General features: G+C 47.3%; 1 protein-coding gene across 2 annotated transcripts in view; it reads left to right on the forward strand.

Annotated features, from left to right (window-relative positions):
- acap3b (ArfGAP with coiled-coil, ankyrin repeat and PH domains 3b) overlaps positions 1-26,969 on the forward strand; it is a 350,744-nt gene that overhangs the window by 314,832 nt on the left and 8,943 nt on the right. For both annotated transcript variants that reach the window (XM_038821954.1, XM_038821953.1), the window contains exons 11-18: positions 11,511-11,623; positions 15,078-15,129; positions 16,397-16,497; positions 18,649-18,760; positions 20,232-20,440; positions 24,469-24,538; positions 24,636-24,730; positions 25,997-26,211. In XM_038821954.1, coding sequence (XP_038677882.1) covers positions 11,511-11,623; positions 15,078-15,129; positions 16,397-16,497; positions 18,649-18,760; positions 20,232-20,440; positions 24,469-24,538; positions 24,636-24,730; positions 25,997-26,211 — 967 coding nt within the window. The remainder of the gene's footprint in view (positions 1-11,510; positions 11,624-15,077; positions 15,130-16,396; positions 16,498-18,648; positions 18,761-20,231; positions 20,441-24,468; positions 24,539-24,635; positions 24,731-25,996; positions 26,212-26,969) is intronic.

The following is a 26,969-nucleotide window of genomic DNA, read 5'->3' on the forward strand; positions in this document are numbered from 1 at the left end:
CAGGAAGGTACTTCTGAGGCTATATAAGGCTCTAGCCAAGACCCCATTTGGAGTCTTGTGAGCAGTTTTGGACCCCGTATCTAAGGAAGGATGTGCTGGCGTTGGAAAGGGTCCAGAGGAGGGCCACAAGAATTCCTGGAATTAACAACTTGTCGTATGAGGAGAGTAGTAAGGAATAACTGCCTGCAACAGTAATGGACTCGCCAACGTTAAGGGCATTTAAATGGTCATTGGATAAACATATGGATGATAAGCGAATGGTGTAGGTGGGCTTCAGAGTTGTTTCACAGGTCGGCGCAACATCGAGGGCCGAAGGGCCTGTACTGCGCTGCAATGCTCTATGTTCTGAACCACCTGATAATTCTAATTCCATTTTCCAGCACTTGGCCCATAGCCTCATATGCCTTGACATTGCAAGTGGACATCTAAATACTTCTTAAATGTTATGAGGGTCTCTGCCTCTACCACCTTTTCAGTGAGTTCCAGACTTCCACCACCCTCTGCACAAGGTGAAGCAACTCGGGAATTCTACACTGCTTTTAGTACGCCACACAGCTGATATGCACAGCAGGGGCTCAGTGGTTAGCACCGCTGCCTCACAGTGCCAGGGACCCGGGTTCAATTCCAGCCTCGGATCACTGTCTGGAGTTTGTACATTCTCCCAGTATCTGTGTGGGTTTCCTCCGGGTGCATTGGTTTCCTCCCACAGTCCAAAGATGTGTAGATGAGGTGGATGGGCCATGATAAATTGCCCCTTAGTGTCCAGGGATGTGTAGGTTGGGTTATGGGGATAGGGTAGGCTGGACATGGGCAGAGTGCCAATTCGATGGGCCGAATGGCCTCCTTCTGCACTGTAGGGATTCTGATGCTATGAATCTTTTGAAGGTTGCAGGACAAGTTAGAAAGGCAAATGCAATATTCAGCCTGCAAAATAAAGGCAGAAAGAACACATGCAAGGAAGTTAAGCAAAACCTTATAAATCATTTGTTATTCTTCAACTGGAGTATCGTGTCCAAATCCGAACGCCACACATTTTAGAAAGGATATCAAGGCTTTAAAGAAGGTGCAGAGGAGATTTACCAGAATGGTGCCAGGGGTAAGAGACTTCAGCTCCGTGAAGAGATTAGAGAAGCTGGGATTGTTCTCAGAGAAGAAGAGCGGGATTCTCCGACCCACCGCCAGGTCACAGAATCGCCGGGGCGGGGGGGGGGGAAATCTCGCCCCCGTCGGCTACCGGAGATTTGGCGGGGGTGGGAATCGCGCGGCCCCAGCAATTCTCCAGCCCGCGATGGGCCGAAGTCCCGCTCATTCTATGCAGCTCCCGCCGGAGTAAATTGGACTAGGTCCCTTAACGGCAAGACCTGGCGGCGCGGGCGGGCTCCGAGGTCCTGGGCGGGTGGAGAGGGCGCGGGGCGATCTGGCCCTGGGGGTGCCCCCACAGTGGCCTGGCCCGTGATCGGGGCCCACCGATCCGCAGGCGGGCCTGTGCCGTGGGGGCACTCTTTTCCTACGCGCCGGACGTGTAAGCCTCTGCGATCGCCAACGCTAAGGTGAACCCCCCCGGCGCAAGCGGGGGGATGACGTCAGCAGTCGCTGATGCTCCCGCGCATGCGCGGACCTGCGCCGGCCGGCGAATTCCCTTCAGCCCCCGCTGGCGCGGTGCCAAAGGCCTTCCACGCCAGCCGGCGGGACGCAAAGCACTCCGGCTCCGGCCTAGCCCCTGAAGGTGCAGAGTAATCCGCACCTTTGGGGCGGCCCGACGCCGGAGTGGTTCCCGCCACTCCACTGCGCCGTTTCTGCCCGCCCCGCCGATTCCTGGAGAATCCCGCCCAAATTGTAAAGGGGAGATTTAACTAACATATTCGAATTTAAGAAGAGTTCGTTGCTCCAGTCACCCCGCTGGGAAACTGACATCCACACAACAACCATGGTGGAAACAGCTGTGAGACGTTATCCAATCTGAGAAATGTCAAAGTGTCCACCAGGAACGGAAAGGACACCAGTCAGTTCAGAGACATCTCCTAATGGTCATCACAACACAAAACCCTGTGCCAATCAAACTGAGCATCTGTGGGGAGAGAAACAGAGTTAATATTTTGAGTTTGTCTGGTTCTTCATCAGACTAGGGGAGGGAAAATGTGTTGGATATTGAACGGTAGCTGGAAGAGATTGCAACAAACGTGTAGCGAACGTAAGGACAAGAGATAGATGACCAGTTGTTGTGGGGGGGAAACGAGTGTTTTTGCATTGAGACAAAAATGTATGGGCTATTTTTTTAAAAAGGGTTTAAGATGGAGGAGAAAGGTTACAGTCTAAAGTTGAATTCAATTCTGAGTCCTGAGGGCTGCAACGTGTCCAACCAGAAGATGAGATGCTGCGTTACCAGTTTTGGCCAGGCTTCACTGGATTATTACAGTAGATCAAGGACGGACATTGGGCAGGAGAACAAGGTGCTGAGTTAAAATGGCAAGCAACAGGAACATTGGGGTCATGCTTGCGGACTGAGCCAAGGTGTTCTGCAAAGCGTTCACCCATCTGGCTGCCCCAGTCGGAGAACTTTGAAACTCCACTGCCGGAGGTTAAGGTAGCCCTTCACAAAAAGGGGAACAGCAGCTTCAGACAAGGATGAGTCACTCAGCCACATCCCCCCCCCCCCCCCCCCCCCCGCCCCATGGGCAGAGCATAGTGATGACCGCTTGCATTTACTGCCACATGCAGCGTTGCCTCAGAAAAAGCTTGGAAAGTTCACCCTCCAGAATAGTCACTGGCAGCTCTGGCATCACCCGTTTGCATGATGACATTGCCACTGCACCTGGGAGCACCATGGGTGCCAATGTTGTAATTTAAAGTTGGGGGGGGCATAAAAGATTAGATCACGAACTAGCAGTCCACTCCTCACTCATTTCTGTGTAATGCTGACAAGTAAAAAAAACAGCCCTGCAGCTGGTTGACCAGAGGCAGTGGGCATTATCAGTAACTAATCTATTTTTTAAAAAATGTGTACAAAGAGGCGAGTGACATCATTATGTCAGGTACAGTTAAAATTACAATAAGCAGAAAATATGATTACCATGTCAGAAATACAACTAGCCTTAAAGCTGAAGGTGACATATTCTTGTTGACTGCGCTTATGTAAGTGATGACTAAAATAGGCCATTTATATAATGCACTACAGTGTATAGGGAGGCAATGAAATATCAGCCAGCGTTGGGTCTTATTGCTGCAGGCTGGAATGATTGTTTTTTTAAATGTGACTGCCCAAAATATCAGATCTACAGCTTGACATAATGAAAGGATTGCAGTAAATTGTATCTATTTGTAGATGCTGTAAATCCTTCTGATATTCATTCTGTCGTGGGCTTTGACTGTTAATGTTGGGATGCGTCCTTTTTGAATGCAATCAAACCCTAAACTAGTGGAAGCAGAATGAAGTGCTATTGAGTATAAATGCATTTTGTTTCCAAATTCTCCCGTGAAGGCACTAACCCTTGCTTGGGTGTGGTTATATAGGCACTGGCCATCACACAAATGTCACTTTTCATGCATGAGGCTATTTGGTCTCTGGGAGCGTGGCCCTCACCTCATCAGGTGGGATGAGCCATTCATTGAAAAACGATGGGGGCTGGGGGATAACTCTCAGCTAATTTTGTTTCCTCACCTCTGATGTTGAATATGGAGATGACTTTTAACACCATCCACCTCAACATCTATCCATGTCTTCATTTAAGATTCTTCCCAATGCCCACCTACCTTTTTTCAATGTATTTTATTCCAAACATATTCAAAAGTACAAAAACATGAATAAGTCAGAGAACATTCTCCACATCTCACGATTTACAGTCTGTACAAGTTCTTCCCTCTTTTCACCCCCCCCCCCCCTCCTCTTCCCCCCACCCCTCGTGACGAACAATTCCTCAAACATGGTCATGAACAGTTCCTGTGTCTCAAAGCCCTCTGCTGATCCCCTCAATTCAAACTTGATCTCCTCCAAATGGAGGAAGTACAGGGCCGCCAGCTAGGCCGCCAACCCCAGTGGCATTACCGATCTCCATTCCAGCAAAATCCTTCGCCGGGCAACTAGAGAGGCGAAGGCCACAACATCGGCCTTCCTTCCCTCCCATCAGCTCTGGCGTTTCTTTTTTGTAATATTTTTATGAAGGCATGTATAATTTTAACAATTTTAAAGAGGAAACAAAAACAAAGACATGGTTGGCGGGCCTGCCCACACCTATCCTCCACCCCTTCAGAGAACCTGCTCAATTCGGGCCACAGACATGTGCACCCTGTGGACCACCTTGAATTTTATCAGGCCAAGCCTGGCACACGACGAGGACGCGTTGGCTCTACTCAGGGCATCCTCCCACAACCCCACCTCCAATTCCCTGCCCAGTTCTTCCTCCAACTTTTGCTTCACTTCCGGGCTCCCTCCCATTCCATGAGCTCTATATAAATTTCCGAGGCCTTTCCCTCCCCTACTTCCGTTTTCGACACTACCTTGTCCTGTACCGCCTGAGTGGCAGGTGCAGAAAGGTCGAAACCTGCCTCCGCACAAAGTCCCTCACCTACAGGTAGCTCTGGCATTTCTAATACCCCAAAATTGCCACCATAGGGTCCGGCCCGGCATCTACCCCCACAATCTTTGCTTGCTAGCATCTAAAACACCCCCTCCCACTACCTCTGCAAATTAATGCCTACCTTTTTAATCAAGATTTTAGTCACACCTCCCCCCCCCCCCCCCCCCCCCCCCGCCCTCTTAACATCTCGCCCTTTGGCTTGATGCCCATTTCTGTCGGATTGCATCCATCTCTTGTCAAACTTAAACCCTTTGCTTTTCATTTGCCCAAGATTTAAACAACAATAATTGCCACTGTACAAGTAAATACTTTCCAAATGAATTCCAGGCTGCGGAAAAGGGACAAAGACTGGAAACCTTACTCTTTGAATATATCTCCGGCTCAGAAACCAGGGAGACGAGCATGAATTGATGAAACGGCAGGGGGCACAGACAAGAACACAATGGTGTGTTGCAGCAATATAGGGCGGAGTGTTCCTACAATGGAAGGGTGTGGGGGGGGGGGGGGGGGGGGCGGGGAGGGACTGGGTGGTCAGCGAAGGGAGGAGAAAACCTACAAAAAACAACAGATGTCCCACAAAGAATGCAAACAGAGGAAAATTCTGATCAAGGAGGTGGAAAGGTATAGAAATTAAAGCGCAAAGACTGTGTAAAGTCTATAAATATTAAATCACTGTATAACTGAGCAGCTTATGTTCTTTTACTGACATGCCACAGGCAACTTTCGGTGACCTCTCAGACTAGCGAGAACAAAAGGTCAGCTTTGAAGGTTGGGAAAATCAAGCAACAGAAACGAGCAAAAGGAAAGTTTCGACTTGGAAATTAGGCTGTCTGATATGATTGCATAAACATTCAGCAGACTGGGACCAAATTCCTTAGCTCAGTGACTGAACAGACATATTTACCCAGGATAATGTCACCCCGAGTACCCGTCGTGCTTTAAGTGTTAGTCTCAGCCTGGAAGCTATTTTAATAAGAACAAAACTCTACAAACATCACTAAAACATTTTTGTGGGAGTTTCTGTGTGCAAATTGGCTGTGGCATTTCCAACTTAACTACATATTGGTTGTGAAGTGCTTCTGGGTGCCCTGAGGACAGGAAAGTTGTGATATAAATGCAAACATTTCCCTTTGGTAAGTGCTCTTCGGTAATAATGTTTTCTTTTATTTACATTACCCAATTATTTTTTCCAATTATGGGGGCATTTTAGTGTGGCCAATCCACCTTCTCTGCACATTTTTGGGTTGTGGGGGCGAAACCCATGCAGACACGGGGAGAATGTGCAAACTCCACACGGACAGTGACCCAGAGCCGGGATCGGACCTGGGACCTCAGCGCCGTGAGGCAGCTGTGCTAACCACTAGGCCACCATGCTGCCCACTCGGTAACAATGTTAATAAGTTCAAGAGGTCTCATTTTCACTGAAGCCCACTGGTGTATTCCACTGAAATACCATCTGCAGAAACCCTACCACCCGGTCAACCTAGACAGAGACACAATGAGAAATTGTCCAGTCCAAGAAACATCCCGTGCCCCGAGGAACTGAACCGGCTCACATTATACCAGATGTGCCCACTGTTCCTGGTCTGCATCATCAACACCACTGCTCACAGACAGCAAGCAGCAGGAGCATGCTGGAGGCATCCGGATAGAGTAACCTGCAAGGCCTTGGTGGCACAGCCAGAAAGGGATAACATCAGGCAAAGCATTGCATTGCACACAACATTGCCACTTCCTGGAACCCACAGGACGGTCCTCAACCTGAACCACCCACTCCAAATCACTGTGTTTTAGCATAAACTCTGAATATTTCATGAATGTAACACATCCCGACACTTGCAATTTAAAAAAAAAACAGTGTAATGATACTTTAAAAATAGGAAATCGAGCACTTTGATATGCAAAATATTTCTGGCGTTGTACAGAGCTGCTAAGGATTCTTTCACCTTCCTAACTTCCAATCTGTTCTCTCTCCTTGAAAGAATTGTTTCTGAGAATTCCTATACTCTGCTCCCTCAAGGGCTTTATGCCCATTCTCTGAAACATAAAAACACGATTTGATTTATTCCCTAGCAACGAAAGTGCAGGGGAGGGGGGGGGGGGGGGGGTAAAAGGCTGGTGTCTGCCTGATCAAGCAGAGATGCCACAACAGAATGAAGCAGATAGAGCTTGAGACCATCAATAAAAACAGCGACCGCTGAGCATGTGCGGTGCCTTCCTCCTATCTGCTGCTGCTGACGGAGGGTGGGGTCACCTACCCTCTTTGCCGAGGTGGCGGTGTGGCTGTGGAATGCCTGTGAAGTTGGCAGTCTGGCTTTAACCCTTTCCTTGCCTTGGGCGGTCGCTGTTGGAAGGCAGGGAGAAGTTAAGCTTTGGAGAGAGGGAGAGAGGAGAGGAGGGGAGGGGAGAGGGGAGGGGAGGGACAGCCGGAGAAACTCCAAGCCCCCACAGTGTTGCAATGACAAGTGGAGTGACAGCTGTATGCTAACGGCAGCTATTGTGTGGGACTGCAGGCATGAACAGCGGGGGCAGGTGGCTCTTGTGGCTCTGACACGCTCCTCACAAAACAGACCCAGCTCTCAGCATCGGCACTTGAGGAGGGGACAGCCAGGCACACAGCCGCTGTGTGGGCTTTTTCCACAACCCAACAAGGGAACCATCGCTGGCGCTGCAATCTGAGCTGCCAGCCTCCTCCAACCACAGGATTTTTTTTGTTTTGTTTTGAAAATCGGGGCGATGCATTTATGATTTAAGAACAAAAAAACTTTCCGAGGCTTCCTGTTCTTTCCTGGGGTGGGGGGAAGGTTTAACTCCAGCTCTCTATTATTCTTACCTTGAACCCGTTGGAAAGATGAAGATTTTCGGCAGGCTGGACTTCACGCTGGTGAGTTGGTTAATTTGGGCCAGATTGGAATTTACCCATTGACTCAGGGTGAAAATTGTGTGGTTAATAACGAAAAGAATTGCTTCATGCCCCACAACCCAAAGATGTGCAAGATAGGTGGAAGTGGCCAAGCTTAAATTACTCTTTAATTGGGAAAATTTAAAAAAATAAGAATTGCTTCATGCAAAATGAGAATTTGCTGTAATTAGCGTGGCTTAAAAGAGCAAGAGTTAGTTCCAAAATAAGTGCAGACGTGATTTTCCACTGATATAATAATCAATTTTAAATTGGCAGCTATGACTTCCTAGCTGTGATCTTTGATAAAAATGTGCGTGTCACTGGAGTGCTGCAGATGTTGTATCTTATGATATATTATTTCCTGTAACTCTCCTCGCTGCACAAGTAATCAATACCTCTTTTGTGTGGGAGACGGATAGGCATTGCTTTATTAATGCTGCTACCAGACTTGCAAATCCGAGTTACTCTTAACATTTCAAGCATTGATTTTATGCAGTCAACCTGATCAGCGTGTAGTGAATTCTTTCTCTCACTGAACAGCAGCTTGTTCATTCTGTATTTAAAGAAAAGCCGAGGAAACTGTCATTCCCACAGCATCAGCCCTTCCAAAGTCCAGTGTGGGAATTCCGAGAATGTATTGTCCAGTCTCGTTCCAAAGGGGATGTGAAATAATCTTTATTCTGCCCCCGAGGGACTAAGTTGGCTCCATTCTGGTGAAATCGGACTCCCATCAGTGCTCAGAACCGTGACGTGCTGAACTAGCCAAGAGTTGGACCTAATAATGATAGATCCACCATGAAACTTTGCCCCCAACAATATTTCCCTTTCTCTCTCTGTGTTACGTGGTCGTACCAGGACGGCCACTACACTGGCAGTAAGATTGGAATTGACTGATAAATTCTGGTCCAAGATTTTCCTGTTTGCAAAGTTTGCCAGTTATGTGAATTTAGTAAGTGCGACCACGCAGAGTGTTGTATACCTACGAGGTTATGGACTGGATGCTGGAAAGTGGGAGTAAATGAGCAGCTAGTTTACTTTTCTCTCTCTTTTGTCCAGCACAGGCACGATGGGCTGAATGGCCTCTTTATGTGCTGTAACATTTCTAAGGTTATGTGGAAAACTCAGAACTGTGAGAAGGAACGAAATGAAATAGGGCGGCACAGTGGCACACTAGTTAGCACTGCCACTTCACGGCGACGAGGACCCAGGTTCGATCCCGGCTCCGGGTCACTGTCCGTGTGGAGTTTGCACATTCTCCCCGCGACTGCGTGGGTCTCACCCCCACAACCCAAAGATGTGCAGGGTAGGTGGATTGGCCACGCTAAATTGCCCCTTAATTGGAAAAAAAATAATTGGGTACTCTAAATTTATTTTAAAATTTTAGACGTCTGGTCTCTAAACATGAATGGTTCACTGGGGGATGGTTACAGCCTTGTCTTTTACCTGTTTGTTGTAATTGGGGGTGGGGGGGGAACAAGTACCCGTGGTACCACATGGCAAAATGTAAAATTTGAAATGCCAGCTTCCTTCCGTTAAAAATGCATGGGATTAGCACTGCTGCCTCACAGTGCTGAGGTCCCAGGTTCGATCCCGGCTCTGGGTCACCGTCCGTCTGGAATTTGCACATTCTCCCCGTGTTTGCGTGGGTTTCACCACAACCCAAAAGATGTGCAGAATAGGTGGATTGGCCATGCTAAATTGCCCGTTAATTGGAAAAAAATTGAATTGGTCCCTAATTTTTTTTTAAATGCATAGGATGAAGGATCTGACCTTTTTTAAAAATAAATTTAGAGCACCCAATTCATTATTTCCAATTGAGGGGCAATTTAGCATGGCCAATCCACCAAACCTGCACATCTTTGGGTTGTGGGGGCGAAACCCACACAAACAAAGAACAAAGAAAAGGACACAGGACACGGGAAGAATGTGCAAACTCCACACGGACAGTGACCCGGAGCCGGGATCGAACCTGGGACCCTGGCGCCGTGAGGCAGCAGGGCTAACCACTGCGCCACCGTGCTGCTCTGGATCTGACCTTTTTAACACACAGAAAAGTAAAGGGCAAAGTTTTTGTCTCCTTGTTAATAGTGCTTGTCTTACTGCAGGCCATGTTTAATTAGATTAGCTCTCATTAGTCCTGCTCGGATGGGCTTGTGGACATATGTAATGAGATGGGCACAGTCACAAAATGTTTTTAAGGAAATGGTATGCCTTGAAATTTCAGCACCATGGATAGAGGAGATTTCAGCCCCATTGTATGTTAGAATTCCCTTTGATCTAGTTAAATACCTGTTTTGTGACATGTATTTATTAATATGTTTTTAAAAAATCTTTTAGTTTGGCTACAGACAATTTCCAATGGATTGGCAGATTGGATTTTTTAAATGATTATGATGCTGTATGCAACAGTCTCAGGTGCTAATTCTAGAAAATTACTTTGTGAATTTCGATTTTCTACTCTGAAAGTGATTCTCTGTGTGTCTCAGTTTCTTTCATGCCCAAAATAAAAAGTGTGTCACGCTGGGTGCTTTTTTTCACAGACTCCACCATTGTGAGGACCACACAGTGAATTTTGACAAGCTATCCGGCCCCAGGGAGTCCTGCTTCGAGCCCTGTTCCTGTGCTCAGCCAGCATTTACGCATGGGCAATGTTCAATGATAGCTATTAGGGATCCTTTGTTGATTTTTTTCTTTCCCTAGCTCTAAGATTAGCTGCAGAGCTCAAACATCCACCGAAATTGAGTTGGTAAAATACTAGGAATCGAACTTGGGACCATCCTGGTTTTGAGGCACAATAGCACACACTGCAGTCTTTATACCCACTGAGCCATCAAGGGAGCCCCATTTTGCCACCGTTAAAATGCAACCCATAGTTTGGAACCTCAGGATGTAGATTCCTGACTAAGAGCTCCATCTAGTGGCTTCTGGACACCTTTCAGTCATTGTGAGGTCGGCATTTTGGGGCTGACAGCATGACAGACAATTCCCTACTCTTGTTCAAACTAAAGTGCCACAGGAATTTCTGTGCTTCATCCAAGAAACAGCACCTCTGGTAATGCAGCACTCCCTCACTAATGCACTGAAGCTTTAGCATGGATTGTCTACTCAAGTCCTGGAGTGGGATTTGAACCCACAACCTTCTGATTTAGTATCGAGCGCTACCACTGAGGCAAACTGAGTAGAATACGCCCAAACTGTCAGCAAAATAGGAGCACAAGAGTGCACAGGAGGTCAGATTTAGTACTGTAGGTCATGGGCTGGATGAGGCTGCAGAGATAAGGAGAGGCCATGGCGAAGTTTGCGAATCGTTTGGTCCACTATAGGGCAATTAATTGAAGTGAAGCTGTGGTGATGGGTAGTGGAGTTAACATAGTCTATCTAGAATGTGGGCAAGACGAGATGTGAGTAGTGGAGTTTTAGATGAGATGGAGTTATGCACAATGAAGCTAACAAAACTGGTGCAATGGGCAAAGAAGCCATCTTGAAGAATTGACATAAATGTATCATTGTAGGGACAGAGGAAGAGACAGAGGCAGGTAATGTTGCAGAGATGGAAGTATATGGTCTTCATATTGGAAGGGATGTGGGTATTAAACCATCGTCCAGACAACACGGTTAAGGGCCATTAGGCCTACAGCAAACACTAAGGAGAACAATGGTATTACCAGCGAGGTTACAGATTTTTGTGGGGTGAACAAGATTGATCATTTTTCTCAGTTAGAGAAAAAGATAAGCAATCTGAAATCACCCAGGCAGTTGAGGCATTGAGGCTGGTGATGAAGTACAGCTGAATTTATCAACATACATATGGAAACTGAGCCCATCCCTGTTGGTCACAACTATGAGAAACGTTAGATTGAATCATAATGCTTTGTGACTCTTAGCCTTTCCAATATTCAGATGTATCCATTGGTCATCAAGTCATATGGATGTTAACAATGGACAACATCATCACCTTTGAAAGGCTAAATTTGATACAGTTGAGTGTCAAAGTATTTATGTTCATTACAAATGCACTTTTTTCTAATCCACAGGATTTCTCATACGATGATTCCAAGGTTGAATTCAATATTGATGCTCCTAATGGGGTGGTGATGGAAGGTTACTTGTTCAAGAGAGCAAGCAATGCCTTTAAGACATGGAACCGGTAGGTGGTGTTTCCTCTTGTGTATCTAAACTGGGAGTAATAAAGTCATACGTTACAATAATAGTCAGCCAAAAGCCTTTGGAGCTCTTTGTTTGTGATTGATAACCACTGATTCCAGAGCTGCTGTTAGCTTATGGGCTTATCATTGGTGTAAGTTAAAGTCAAAGAGTAAATGCACCCTCTCTCTGGTATTCTTTTCAGGAGCGCCATCCACCTTTTGAGATAGGTTTCTGCAATAAAATTTCAGCCAATTTTCACCCGAGTCCAACATCCTTTTACTGTACTCAACACAGCTTTCAGCACAAAACATCCCTTTAAGGCCATAAGTACGAAGCGTCCCTTTAAGGCCATAAGCAAGAATCATCCCTTTAAGGCAATGTGACTAATTGCTTTGTTGTTTTTAATTCATTTCCCCAATTTTTTCCAATTAAGGGGCAATGTCGTGTGGCCAATTCACCTACCCTGCCCCTCTTTGGGTTTTGGGGGTGAGACCCACGCTGATATGGGGAGAATGTGCAAATTCCACACAAATGGTGCATCGGGGCCGGGAGCGAATCCGGGTCCTTGGCGCCTTGAGGCAACAGTGCTAACTACTGCGCCATCGTGCCGTGCCGCCCATTCAATGTGACTAATTCAGTTTAATATTCCTCCTACCTGGAGCAGCAGTCTCATCTTTGAGTATTTACATGTTTCTGAACCTCACGATAGTTAACGCTGAAAGAAGCTTGTAGACAATGTTCGCTTAATGACCTCCCTGACTTTGAGTCTTTCATGGTGTCTTTCTGATCAACCTTCATCATTAATGGGTTCTCAACTTCTATTAGGAAGAGGAAATATTCCAAATGTGGATATATATTTTGAGGACGGTTTAAAGGTCACGAGGACAGAGTAATAGACTCCCAACTGTTGCGTTTGGCTTCCAGCCATGGTTGATATTTGCCCTCTGACCAGGCCGAAGGAGGTGGGGTGGTCATTTCCTGGAGATGCCTAAAGGATGCATAAACTTTCCAGTTGACCATAGCATCTTGTTTGAATGTGTATGCGTGGTAACAATATAGGCTCGATTCCGACAGTGTTGTACCGAGGGACTGCACCCTGAATTCCCTGCGTGTAGAAATCCTTATGTTTGGCAGCTATGCACATTGGGATTCCTGGATGACAAATTCTATAAATGTTTAAATCTTTTAGAGGCTGCTCTAAGGGTCTGTCCCAACCTCATTATCTTTCCCTAATAATTAAAACAGGATACTCCAGTCAGTTCCATGACTGTAACATTTAGTTCCTTCATCCCTGTAACATTTCTCACCCGGTTGAAATTGGAATTTCTGAGCTTCCCTGTCACATGCTTGAGGGACTGGATTCTCAACGGTCGGACTGACAAAATGCCTGGGAGCCATCCTACAAAGAAAGCTAGGTCAAGTTGGACCTGTACCCTTTGGAGTTTAGAAGATTGAGAGGTGATCTTATTGAAATATATTAGATCCTGAGGGAACTTGACAGAATGGAGGGTAAAAGGATGTCTCCCTTTGTGGTAGAGACTCGAACTACGGGCCATGGTTTAAAAATAAGGAGCGCGATTCTCCGCCCCCCACACCGGGTGGGAGAATAGCTGAATAGCGGGAGGGCCTCCCGACATTTTTCACGTCCTCCCGCTATTCTCCTCCTCCTCCTCCCCCCCCCCCCCCCCCCACGCCCGACCCCCGCTACGAGTTTTTTTACGGCGAGCGTCCCGGAAGTGGGCATGAAGGCTGCCTTGGGTCACGGCCTGTCCCATGGCAGCCTTTACGATTCACCGCATTTGCGGAGCATCTCGCCCAAGGGATCTCACATTTAAAATGGAGATGGGGGGTGGGATTCTGTGATCCTGAGGCAAAGTGTTGACGCCGTCAGAAATGCCGTCGCATTTACCGACAGTGTCAACAGGGCCTCAGGATCAGCAATTCTGGCCCCTACAGGGGGCCAGCATGGCACTGGAGCGATTCACGCCACTCCAGCTGCTGATCCCGGCGTCAAATGGGCGCTGCGGGATGCGCAGTGGCACCGGCGCAAACACGCGCATGCACAGTCGCTTCCTTCAGCGCACCGGCCCCGACGCAACGTGGTGCAGGGCCACAGGGACTGAAAGAAGGCCCCCATCCAGTGAGGCCGGCCCGCCGGTCGGTGGGCCCCGATCACGGGCCAGGCCACATTGGAGCCCATCCCGGGGTCGGACCGGCCCCCTCCCACATGCCCCCCCCCGACCTTTCCATGCCGAGTTTCCGCCGGCTGAGAGCAGGTGTCGACGGCGCCGGTGGGACTCAGTGTTGCCCATCCTGGGCCGAGAATCGGTGGGCCGGCCACGTAGAGCGGCCCCCAACCGGCGCCGTGCCAATGGCGCCGATTCTTCAGTTGTCCGGCCTGGCCTGGCTGAGAAAATCCCGCCCGAGGAGTTATTTTTCTCTCTGAGAGTTGTGAATCTTTGGCACCCTCGTCACCAGAGAACAGTGGAGGCAGGGTCATTGGATATTTTTACAGCAGGGGTCGGTGGATTCTTTACTAACAAGGGAGTGAAGGATTATCAAGTTTAGGTGGGAAAGTGGCGTTGACCAACCATTATCTTATTAAATGGCAGAGAATGCTGAATGGACTACTGCTCCTAATTTGTATGTTCACATGTAATATAATGCCAAATATATCCTGTCGTAGGTATATATATTTCCTATGCTAAGAAATACTATACGTTTATGTAGGGTATATTTTGTAGGGCAAAGCTCCCATTGTGGAGGCTCAATCAGACCCAAGGTCAAAAAATAAGACCAGCAAGAAAGATGTCAATTTGCTGATGTTTCCAGCGATCCTATCAAACAATCACGCCTCTCCACTGCAGTCTCCGATCTGCATTCCCAGGATGGGCAGTTCCACATTAGGAGCCTTTCCTCTTTATAACCTTTCCTCTTTATACGAAGGAAGAAAGTTGTTTGTCTTTGTCATTGTGACTGGGAAGAGGTTTCAATCTTGTATCCTTCTATTTGTGAGTATGTTGGCTGTTGAATCCAGTCCTGTGGCAGTAACATATCTATCACTGGAGGCTGCTCCCCCCCCCCCCCCCCCCCCTTCCCCCACTTGCTTTGTCCTGCTGTCCCCTCCAACAGCAACCTATTAATCCTGCTGACATGAGTAACCGGCTGGTTTGGAAAATTGATAGCTCATTTTATTTCTGTTCTTGCCATATAGGTTATCATTGAGAGAAAGCAGCCAATAGCTGAGAGCAGCAGACATCCTTAGTGCCACTATCCTGACCTAAATCTGAAGCTTATTTAATTAGAGTTGCCATATTGCTGGCTTCAGAAAGTAACCTGAGAACTTTTACAGAGCAGAACATTTTTTTTTTTGAAGTTTCCATGCATTTGTTTAATTACGAAATGTATGTGATGGTGTTTAACTGTGATATTTTTTCCTTAAATTTATTTTTTAGGAGGTGGTTTTCAATACAAAACAGTCAGCTGGTATACCAGAAGAAGATGAAGGTACGAGGTCCACGGTGTGATGGTTACTTGATTTAATTTGCTTCTTGCCTAAGTTTCTAAAGCTTTGCCTCAGTGCTTCGGATCCTAGTTATTTAAGCTCTTCCCCCTGGCTCTGCTGAATCTTTGAGGTGTTTTGTCAGCGGTTAAACTGGACACCCTGCCAAAAGAAAATCCATACGTCTTGCCTGCACCTTGCCAAAGGTAAGCTCCCATCCAGTGACGGGGCAGAGAGTGATGCTGTCAGGTGGGAGATTGTGATTCCCTCAACAGTTCCCTGGAAGGCAAACACGGGGAGGTCAACAACTGTGGTCAAAGAGGAGGGACAAAATTGGAAATATGACTGCACCCATACAGCAATAATAATATTTAATAGTTCTGATAACCATAGCTGTAATTCTGGACTGATTGAATTTATAATTTGGCTTTGCAATTATGCCTGCGATGTTCAGAGTATGTGGGAGCGAGGTGAACGGTCAACACTGAGATTTGGCCTTTCAAATCGATTTGAGCAGCGGGTTTTATTTTCCGGTGTCTAAATTACAAGCTTTCTTTCTCATTATAATTTTCTGCTCTAGTTTTCTCCCTTTCTGGCGGTGTTGACTGGTACTGGGCTATGGTGCCATGGATACCAGACACACTCCTGTACCTCGCCATTCTTCATGTGTAGGCTCAGATATTGAGCATCACTGAACTATTTCCTTTCATAGGGCATTGCAGGCAAGATCAAAGCTTGAATTTTCAATGGCAGCCACTGTTATGGTCTAACATAAGTCTGCTGCTGAAACCCTAAACCACGCTCGACCATTGCAACGTTCTCCTGCCGACTCTCCCACCTTGCCCCCTCCCTAAAGTTGAGGTCGTCCACAACTGGCCCTAATTAGTTCCTGATCACACTCGTGTTCAAATCCTTTCATGGCCTCGCCTGTTCCAATCTCTGTAACATTCCCAAACCCCATAACACTCCTCGGACTTGCGTTCTCCCAAACCTGATTCCTTGTGGATCCTTCCCTCCACAGCTGGTGACCCTGGTCCCAATCGATGGAATTCCCTTCCTAAATCTCTCCACTTCTCCAGCTCTCTCCCCCTTTAAGACATTTCTTACAACCTACCTCCATGATCAAGCTTTTAGGTCACCTGTCCTAATTTTATTTTTCATGGGATATGGGCTTCGCTGATGGAACTTTAATCAGCGATTGGATGAAATGACATTCTGCCACCCAAATGATCCGTCAGCCATTTTTCACGACTGTTCTGTTTTCACTTCCAGGATGCGCTAACAGTGGTGGTCGATGACTTGCGACTTTGTTCCGTCAAACCTTGTGAGGACATTGAGAGACGCTTTTGTTTTGAGGTTGTCTCTCCAAACAAGTGAGTGAGCCGCAGAAAACAGTGACTGCCTTGTAGAATCTTGCCCAGTTGCCATTTTTCCATCTGTGACCCTACGTCGTGAGGGTCAGATTAAAACATTCCTGACAGGGAATATCAATATCCTGGGTTTACTTTTCTTGCCTGGTTCAGAGATTTTTTTATTTTTTATTTTTTATAAATTTAGATTACCCACTTATTTTGTCCAATTAAGGGGCAATTTAGCGTGGCCAATCCACCTACTCTGCACATTTTTGGGTTGTGGGGGCAAAACCCACACAAACACGGGGAGAATGTGCAAACTCCACGCGGACAGTAACCCAGAGCTGGGATCGAACCTGGTACCTTCAGCGCCGTGAGGCAGCTGTGCTAACCACTAGGCCACCGTGCTGCCCTTGGTTCTGAGATATGTGTGCGTAAACCTGAGGTCTCTGTTTTTTCTGTATCTGCTTTCAAATTGTACCATTTGGCTTGTATTGTCCTCTCTGAGTTCTTCCGACCAACATGTCTCACTTCACACATCTTTGCACTACATTTCTTCTGCCACATATCTGCCCGTTTCACCAACAATCTGAATTCTGCTACTGTCCTCATCACTGTTTACAACATTTCCAAGTCGAACGTAGATTGTGGCCAGAATTTTCAGTAAGGTGAGTGCTCGACGCCCCCCCCCACCATCCTGAGAGTCAGTGCATAGTCCATTACCACGAATCCCGACAGGGCTGGCTGCCATTTTACACTCAATTGAGTGTTGATTGGCAGCAGGCTGGACTACCATCTACCATTGGAAGGAGGTCCCACCTTGGAGATGTCAACCAATCGGGAATCCATACCATCCCATCCAGGCACAGCGCCGCATGGTCAGAAGAGGTACTGCAGCACTGTGCCTGAGCCTAATCCCCAGGAATGCACTTGACGCAAGTCCCGGGGTCCCTGGGGGCGGGAGGGTAGGGGATGCTCCAGGGGGAGGAGGGGGTGGGTTGTCAGGAGGAGCCGATCTTGGTGTCAGGGCACAGGCTGGGGGCGGGAGGGATGGTCTTCGGATTGAGGCTTCCCCCGCACTCAAGATGGAGATTTTAAAACTTTTTCAGTTTCCCACCCTGCTCCCACCAGTGCCAGCCATCTGAAAAATTGAGGCTGGAGAAAAGGCCCTTAAGTAAGGGTGGCACAGTGGTTAGCACTGCTGCCTCACAGCGCCAGGGGTCCCAGGTTAAATTTCCGGCCTTGGGTCACTGTCTGTATGGAGTTTGTATGTTCTCCCCATATCTGCGTGGGTTTCCTCCGAGTGTTCCGGTTTCCTCCCACAGTTCGAAGAGGTACGGGTTAGGTGGATTGGCCGTCAGAAGAAAAAAAACCCTTAAATTGCTATTAAGTGGTTACTTAAGGTGGGTTACTAACAGGGGAAAGGATGGGTTTCCCACCCGTTGCCCTGCCATCCCACCATGCAATTGAGTCTGGGTTGGAGAGGCCGGGATCCCAGAGGGAATCTCGTTCATGCAGTTTTATGCTCAGAACACGCCTGGGGGGAGCATAAAATTCTGGCCTCTTAAATTCTGCTCTGTGTACCCAAGTCCGGGACATTGACATAGATCAAAACCCTATCCCCAGAGATTGGGTACGAATGTACTGTCAGCACTATCACTGTGTGCCCTTTATAGTGACCGAGGCCTACCAATCCAGGCCGGTTTCCTGTTTTGTGCTTTCTGGCTTGTGAAGTTCTTCCCCCCTCAGCCTTCCGGAAGATCCAAGGCCGAGAAATAATAGTCGAGAGTGTCAGCTTCCAACCCTTGTGTGAGTCGGGCCTACCCATCGCCTTTATATTGTGTCCCAACCAAGGTGAGTCTGATTGTCATTCTGAGACAAAAGGTTAGATTTTTGATCAGACTTGACTTTGGGAAGGAGGACAGTCTTCAAACCGTTTTAAACTCATGGTATTTACTTTCTCAAATCAAGCGAAGTGACTCAGTAGCTTTGCTCTGATCCCTTTCAGCAAAAGCAGCAGTCACCATGTTTGCCCCATGAATATGGAAACCATTTTGAATGTTCCGTTTAAGGCATCAAAGGAACGTAAAACATGTTGTGGCCATTTGCCGAGAGGAAATATTACCCAGTCTTTTAAGAGTTTTACCTGACCACGCAATTTCTTTTCTGCAGGAGCTGTATGCTGCAAGCAGACTCTGAAAAGTTACGCCTGGCCTGGATCCAGGCAGTGCAGGCCAGCATTGCTACTGCGTATAGAGAAAGCCCGGATAACAACTACATCAACGTAAGTCCCACACAACCTTTCAGATAAACTTGTCCTGCCTCGAAGGTCATTTCATCAACAGTGGGAATTTTGGCCCTTTTTTATTTGCCCTCCAATTCCTGTTTAAATCATCGGAGCATCACCAATCAGCCCGGTGTCAGCTGTGGCCTCATTGGTATCGCTCAGACCTCGAGGCTGTGGGTTCAAGTGCCGCTCCAGACACCTGAGCACAGAAGCAGAACTGACTGAAGGAGTGCTGCACTGTCAGAGGTGCCGTTCTTTTGAAAGAGATGCTAATCCGAGACCTGCCTACACCGTCTGGTGGCCACTTATGCTTCAGCCATATTTGCCACCTATTGAATCAATATACAAACATTATGCCGCACTCGTGTGCAAACTATTTGCACCTGAACAATTCAAATTTCATTACTGGTCAAGCAGCGAAAAAGAACCTCACGAACGATTCACCTTAAATCTAAATGTGGGTGCAGGATTTTCCTCGTGCCCTTGATAATGACCCCCACCCCCCATCTCCCCCCCCCCCCCCCCTCCCCACTGCGCCCAGGAGAGGAGTCAGAGGATTACAAACAGCTTCTAATCTAGAGCCATTTTTCAGTGTAACGGCAATTAGCCTCAGTTTGACCTCCAGATGTGCCTAGAGCACTTAGTCCACCGGGAATAATTGAGCAGGTAAAACATTTGTGACATGCCAGATAAAAGTCAACCTCTGCAGCAGACAGCTTTCCTGAAGATTTTACACACGTCGGGCAATGGCTGGCAAGATAAACACCCGCCTTATTATACATAATATTGCATTGTATGCTGCTTCTATTACTGTAAAAACAGTGTAACCTCTGTCAGCAGTGCTGATAATTCTACTCCTCACACCTGGTGCTCGTACCTCATGGGGTCAAGAACTGACAGCCTGATGCACATTCCACCACGACACGCCCAACATTGCTAATTGTAAATCTGTGTCTCACTGGTCAGAGCTCCAATGTGCAGTGTCAACTGTTACCGCACGTGCTGCTCTGAATGGACCAGGGGAAGTCCTGTGGCCAGAAAATAAGCTGCAAGGAAATTGGAATTGGAGAGTCTCACTGGCATCGCTTCGTGTTCACCCAAAAGAGCAGGTGGGGCCTCAGATCAATGTCTCATCCAAAACCACTGCACTTACGGCAGTGCAGCAGAGGGTTGCACTGAACTGTCAGCCTACATTATGTGCAGCTCTCTGGATTTGTGGTGTTACTCGTCAACGTTAACTGTTAATTTTCACAAACACATTATTTTACTAATGCGCTGCAAGTATATAGCACATTATCATGTCGTAATGTCTCAAAAGTGTTACACGCCACACAGCCGGTTTGAAGAGTAATGACTGTGGTTTGTAAGTTTATGGACAAGATGAGAGTGAGCTGCCAGCGGAGCTCCCCGTGAGAACGCAGCAGATCTACCCCCTCATTTTAAATCTGCTCCCACGTCTTCTCGGCAGAGGCTGGACAGAACCGCGTCGCCATCCACAAGCAGCATCGACTCTGCCAGTGATTCGCGGGATCGCAGTGTGAAGGGTGAGAGCATCCTACTGCGGGTGCAGGGCATCGCCGGGAATGACCAGTGCTGCGACTGCGGGCAAGCTGACCCTCGATGGGCCAGTATCAACCTCGGAATAACACTCTGCATCGAGTGCTCTGGCATTCACAGGTAAAATCCTAGATTTCTAATTCACAGAATCGCAAGAAGGAGGCCATTCAGCCCATCGTGCCTGTACCAGCTCTCCAAACGAGCACCATAACTTAGTGTCATAACCCTGCCTTTTCCCCCAATCCCCTGCACATTGTTTCTCTTCAAATAATCAACTAATGACCTCCTGAATTCCTCGGTAAAACCTGCCGACCACCACACTTCCAGGCAGTGCCTTCCAGACCCAAACCACTCGCTGTGTGCGAAGGTTTTTCTCACACCTTTTGCAACTCATTTTAAATCTGTGCCCTCTCAGCGACACGGTGGCACAGTGGTTAGCACTACTGCCTCACAGCACCGAGGACCCGGGTTCGATCCTGACCCCGGGTCACTGTCTGTGTGGAGTTTGCACGTTTCCACGTATCTGCGTGGGTCTCGCCTTCGCAAACCAAAGATGTGCAGGGTAGGTGGATTGGCCACGTTAAATTGCCCCATAATTGGAAAAATTAAAAAAAAACAAAATCTGTGCCCTCTCATTCTCAATACTTTTACGAGCAGGGACAGTTTCTCCCTATCCACTCTGTCTAGCACCCTCGTGATTTTGAACACCTCTTTCTTAGCCTTCTTCTCTCCATTCTTTGACGTGACCAAGGATGAATTTTTCTAAGGTTTGGGCTTTGTATTGGTGGGAGAGTGTGGGGCAGAACGGTGGCACAGTGGTTAGCACTGCCGCCCCATAATACCAGGGACCCGGATTCAATTCCAGCCTCGGGTGACTGTCTGTGTGGTGTTTGCACTTTCTCCCCGTGTCTGCGTGGGTTTCCTTCGTGTACTCCCGTTTCCTCCCACAGTCCAAAGATGTGTGGGTTAATTAGGTGGAATGGCCATGATCATTAGCCATGGTACGGGGTAGGGCAGGCTTGTGGGCCTAGGTAGAGTGCTCTTTCGGAGGGTCAGTGCTGTCTCGGTGGGCCAAATGGCCTTCTGCTGCACTGCAGGGATTCTATGGACCTTTAAAATTGCTTTACAAACCATGAGAACCCTTTTTGAAAAGTATTGAACTCATAGAGCCCATGGAAAGCAGAGGAAAACAGATAATTAAAAGTTTCAGATGCATTTTCTGAACAGGAAAAACAGTGGAAAAACTAATTTGATTTTGTGAGGAAAACTAGAGTTGCTGTAGAAAAGAGGCAGAGATAAAGGGGGCACAGCCGCATTTACATTTTTAAATATATGATTTATAGTTTAGATGCTGACTTTTATTTCGAACAAGTTGTTGAGGTTTGGGGATCTGTTGCTGCATTTTCAGTGCAACAGTTTATTAGCCTTAACATTTACAAAAAGCACAACCTGGGAGGCTGGGGATTTTCCAGATTTGTCAACAGTCTAAGGCACTGAACCTGGTGCGGAGTTTTCAGAATCCTTCAATCTGCTTACTTGGCTCCAGCTGGTGATAATGCACTGAAGTAAATCGCTCTTTTAATTTCCCCAGAGTGACCGATCATATTGAAAGCAATGAAAAGATCAAACAAACAATGCACAGCCGCTTCGTCACTTTGATTAAACAGTCTCGCGCAAAGAACCCATGAATTTTTCACTTACTTATCATTTTAATATTAGTCTTGATTAAGTAGCCAGCTGATCCTCTGAAGCTACTGTGGCCCAGCATTATTAGCAAACTGATTTACATCTTCACTAGACATGATGTAGTGACAGATTAAACCTGAATAGTGTGGTGCAGTGAGTTTTGGAGTTCACATTAACCATTGATACAGAACCATTCTCTAATTCACCATCGATTCAAAGGAGATCATTGCCAGGCTCAAAATTGGCTGATAAATGAATGGATTTTACACCTCATCCAATTTTATTCTTTGCATTTCAGACTGCTGGTTTGCCATCGCGCCATTTTCTGCCCCCTACATGAGTTACAATGACCCCCCGTATGGTGGTGACACAGTGATTAGCACTGCTGCCCCACAATACCAGGGGCCCGGGTTCGATTCCGACCTCGGGTGACTGGCCGCGTGGAGTTTGCACGTTCTCCCCGTGTCTGTGTGGGTTTCCTCCGGGTGCTCTGGTTTCCTCCCACAGTCCAAAGATGTGCAGGTTAGGTAGATTGGCCGTGCTAAAACCATCCTTTCGTCTCCAAAAAAGATTAGGTGAGGTGACGGGAATAAGGTGGGGGAGTGGGCCTGGGTTATGAGTGCTCTTTCAGAGGGTCAGTGCAGACTCGATAGGCCAAATGGACCCCTTCTGCACTGTAGGGATTCTATTCAGTGACCCAACAGTCTTAAATTGGCAGCTTCGCTGGGAGAGACCACAGGATGGCTGGGGTAGGAGGTGAGAAAATGTCGCACACAGGTGTCGTAGAGGTTGGAATCAATAGAATTAACGCTAACCTGATTGGGAATAGCGATGAGAGATGCTACGATTGGATTCCAAGAAATGGGAAAGGATTTCATTTCTCAGTGCTAGAATTCTACATCGCATTGAACACACAATAGAGAGAAAGAAAATAAAACTGACCGTGGGATTTTTATGGGGCTACAGGGAAAGTGTGAGGGTGTGGGACTTAACGGAATAACTCGACCAAAGAACCAGAACAAACAGGATGGGCTGAATGGTCTTCTTCTGTGCTGCATGACGCGATGATTGTGATGCATTGACTATGGGGAGACGATAGCCTTTCACCCCCTTGTTAATCAAAAATCTATCGAGCTCTGCCTTAAAACATATTTAAAGACTCTGCTTCCACTGCCTTTTGAGAAAGAGAGTTCCAAGCAGAATTTAAATTCCACCAGATGCTATGGTGGGATTTGAACCTGTGTCCACAGGACATTAGTCTGGATCTCTCACCCAGTTGCCATTACCATTAAGATAAAAGCAACTGACTGCGGATGCTGGAATCTGACACAAAAACAGAAAATACTGGACAATCTCAGCAGGACTGATAGCATCTGTGGAGAGAGAGCGGAGCTAACGTTTCATATCATCCAAACTCGATCTGGAATTAAAAGTCTAATGATGACCAATAAAACTTGGGCAGCACGGCAGCACAAGTGGATTGCACTGTGGCTTCACAGCACCAGGGTCCCAAGTTCCATTCCCCGCTGGGTCACTGTCTGTGCGGAGTCTGCACGTTCTCCCCGTATCTGCGTGGGTTTCCTCCGGGTGCTCCGGTTTCCTCCCACAGTCCAAAGACATGCAGATTAGGTGGATTGGCCATGATAAATTGCCCTTAGTGATGAAAAAAAAAAAGGTTAGGAGGGGTTATTGGGTTACAGGGATAGGGTAGAAGTGAGGCCTTAAGCGGGTCGGTGTAGACTCGATGGGCAATGGCCTCCTTCTGCACTGTATGTTATATGTTAAGTCTATGTCTATGAAAGACTAGATTCAAAACCTCTCCCTCCCAGTTAACCAATATGGTTCATTTCCAAAGGATGACGGCTAATTGTGAGGGTTGCACTTTTCAACCCTTTGGTCAGTGTGTAGCATTACGATCTTGAAATATAAGGAGCCCATTAAAGTGCCTCGGGTGACTGTCTGTGTGGAGTTTGCACTTTCTCCCCGCGCCTGCGTGGGTTTCCTCCGGGTGTTCCGGTTTCCTCCCACAGTCCCAAAGATGCGCAGGTTAGGTGGATTGGCCATGCTAAATTGCCCCTTGGTGTCCAAAAAGTTAGGTGGGGTTACGGCGATAAGGTGGAGGCATGGGCTTAAGTAGGGCTCTCTTTCCAAGGGCTGGTGCAGACTCGATGGGCCGAATGGCCTCCTTCTGCACTGTAAATTCTATGACTATAGATTTTATTATCTCAGGATCCCAATATGGGGTGTATGTGACCTGAGAGCATAGAGAAAGAAGTTGGATCGACAAGGTTTTTCTTTCACGGAAACCTCTGACCTCCCACGTGATTTCCCACTGCTCATTCTGTGCTGAGGTACACATTTAAGCATACCTACAGTGCTGTGTTTTGCCTTTGCAAATATCAACAGTAGAGACGTCTTCGATTCTTATGTTGTACCTTTTTTTCCCCCGAATTTTCCTAAAGGAGCCTAGGTGTCCAGTGTTCCAAGGTCCGTTCTCTCACATTGGATTCCTGGGAGCCAGAATTACTTAAGGTAACGTGAGCTTGATAAAATTCACGTTCCATTTAACCTCTTTTTTTTTTATTTAAATTATTTTCTACAGCTTAAAAATTATAATTTTCACTTTCAGTTGATGTGTGAGCTTGGAAACAACACTATTAATCATATCTACGAAGGAAGATGTGGGGAACATGGACTGAAGAAACCACAGCCAGCAAGCACAAGGTCAAATTTTGAAATCATTCTCCCAAGTCGATACCTCATTAAGAACTGCTGGACTAATGATTATGGTGCTGCCTCCCCTGCCAGATGGCAGTGGGCTGTCTGATTTGAATTTATCTGCCGCCCTGGGGACCTTGCTGGCCTTTTTTCAGCTCTCGGGTCCTTCTGGAAAAGCAGTGATTTGCTTCAGACTCTGGGAGAGGAGCTAAAGTTGGCATTAACCGTTGTGCTACTGGCTATCTTTCTGTCACAGAGCAAGGTTTGGCAGTAACTATGGAGAGCCCGGTGACCTCCAGTGAATAGAAATGCTGTTTGACAAAGGCCCTTTCTAATTATCCACTTGCTCCTGAAAATGCTGCCTCCTGCTGGGGTCAAGTTCTGCAGACTCATTGTATGGTTACGACTCCATAAAGGTGGAGGCCATTCGGCCTGTTTTGTCTGTGTCGGTTATTTGCAATTGCGTCTCGGTTTATCCCACTCCCCTGTCATTTTCTCCGTAACTCTGCAAGTCTTAGGGCAGCACGGTGGCCTAGTGATTAGCACAACCGCCTCACGGCGCTGAGGTCCCAGGTTCGATCCCGGCTCTGGGTCACTGTCCGTGTAGAGTTTGCACATTCTCCCTGTGTCTGCGTGGGTTTCGCCCCCATAACCCAAAAATGAGCAGAGTAGGTGGATTGGCCACGCTAAATTGCCCCTTAATTGGAAAAAATAATTGGGTAATCTAAATTTATAAAAAAAAAACTCTGCAAGTCTTTCTGGTCCGACAATGATCCAGTTCCCTTTTGAAAGTCACACTTGAATCTGCCTTCACTGCTCGACTTCGTCTAATATCTTAGGCAAGTGGCCAATCATTTGTAAACCTGGGCAATGAATATTTGTCTCCTGAGTGGGAGGCATCATGTGCTGTTGCAACTCAGTGTCTGCACTTTATTGGAGGAACATGGGCTGATTTTTCTTGTCCATATTTCCAAAGGGCAGTGAAGAGGAGCATTGTGCTCCCACTGACAACCAGACCATGATTAGCTCATTTAGTGCATGCTGCATTGAAGCTGAGTGTTTGCAGCGCATACAGTAATGCAGCACAGAGTGTGTAGCGACTGGGCTGCAGGAGCTACAGGGAACCCTTTGCGAAATGTTCAATACTCCCAGATCGCTGACATCTCGTGTTCATACCCTCTGTACTCGAATGGTTAGCGGGGACTGTGTGGGGCGGGGGGGGGGGGGCTCCATTTGTTTCTAACACTTCTTTGAATTTACAAAATGCTTTAGGCAGCAGAAGGAAGCCTGGATCAAAGCCAAATATGTCGAAAAGAAGTTCCTTAAAAAGCTGCCAAATGCCGGCGCGCTTACGGATACCGAGCGGAAACCGCGGCGATGGAGCGTCAAGAAATGCCGACGGCACAACAGTTCCACCAAAGCTCCAACAGCCCGGAGGAGGTATCGGCAGGACACCGGCAGTGTGTCACCGGCAACATTCGCAGCAGGTAAAAGCCAAATTATCCAAGTTTTTTTTCCCTTTTAGTTCCATTCTGTGTGGGGGGTTTTCTAATTAAATTTTCTTGCCTCCTCACCTGAAGGTGTGACTTGGGCTACACAGGAACAGGCAGACCACCATACACTGTTCAAGTGGCTGCTCTTTATGTGTAAACAGTCCAAGTTTTTGGATCAACTCCGTGTGCATTTCATCGGACTCCATAGCACAGACCCACACCCGAAGGTGTGCTTACCAAGCCAGCCACTCAGTTATTGGCCCTGTGGCTTTTTTAACTGTGCTCTGAATGACTCTCCTATTGTGGCCATCACTTCTATCCAGTCCTTTCTAAGCCTCAAGAATCCAATGATTTCGGAGAATTCTAGTCTGCGGAACAACATCGTACCTACGATGCAAATCACATAATACTCCAAAAAATCTTCCTGTAAAATGGATGGCTCTAATTGATAGTAAACTGAAAAAGATAATTAAATGCATTGTCTGCAGAGCCTGTGCTGCGTTGACTAATGCCAATTAGGGTGGTAACGGTGGAACCGGCAAAAGAAACAGAATCACGGCGCTGAAGACCCGGGTTCAATCCCGGCTCTGGGTCACTGTCTGTGTGGAGTTTGCACATTCTCCCCGTGTCTGCGTGGGTCTCACCCCCACAAGCCAAAGATGTGCAGGTTAGATGGATTGGCCACGCTAAATTGACCCTTAATTGGTGGGGGGGGGGGGAAAGGAACAGAAATCCTGCCGGCCCCCCAGTCT

The sequence above is a fragment of the Scyliorhinus canicula genome, chromosome 16 (genome assembly GCF_902713615.1).
Source record: "Scyliorhinus canicula chromosome 16, sScyCan1.1, whole genome shotgun sequence".
NCBI lineage: Eukaryota > Metazoa > Chordata > Chondrichthyes > Carcharhiniformes > Scyliorhinidae > Scyliorhinus > Scyliorhinus canicula.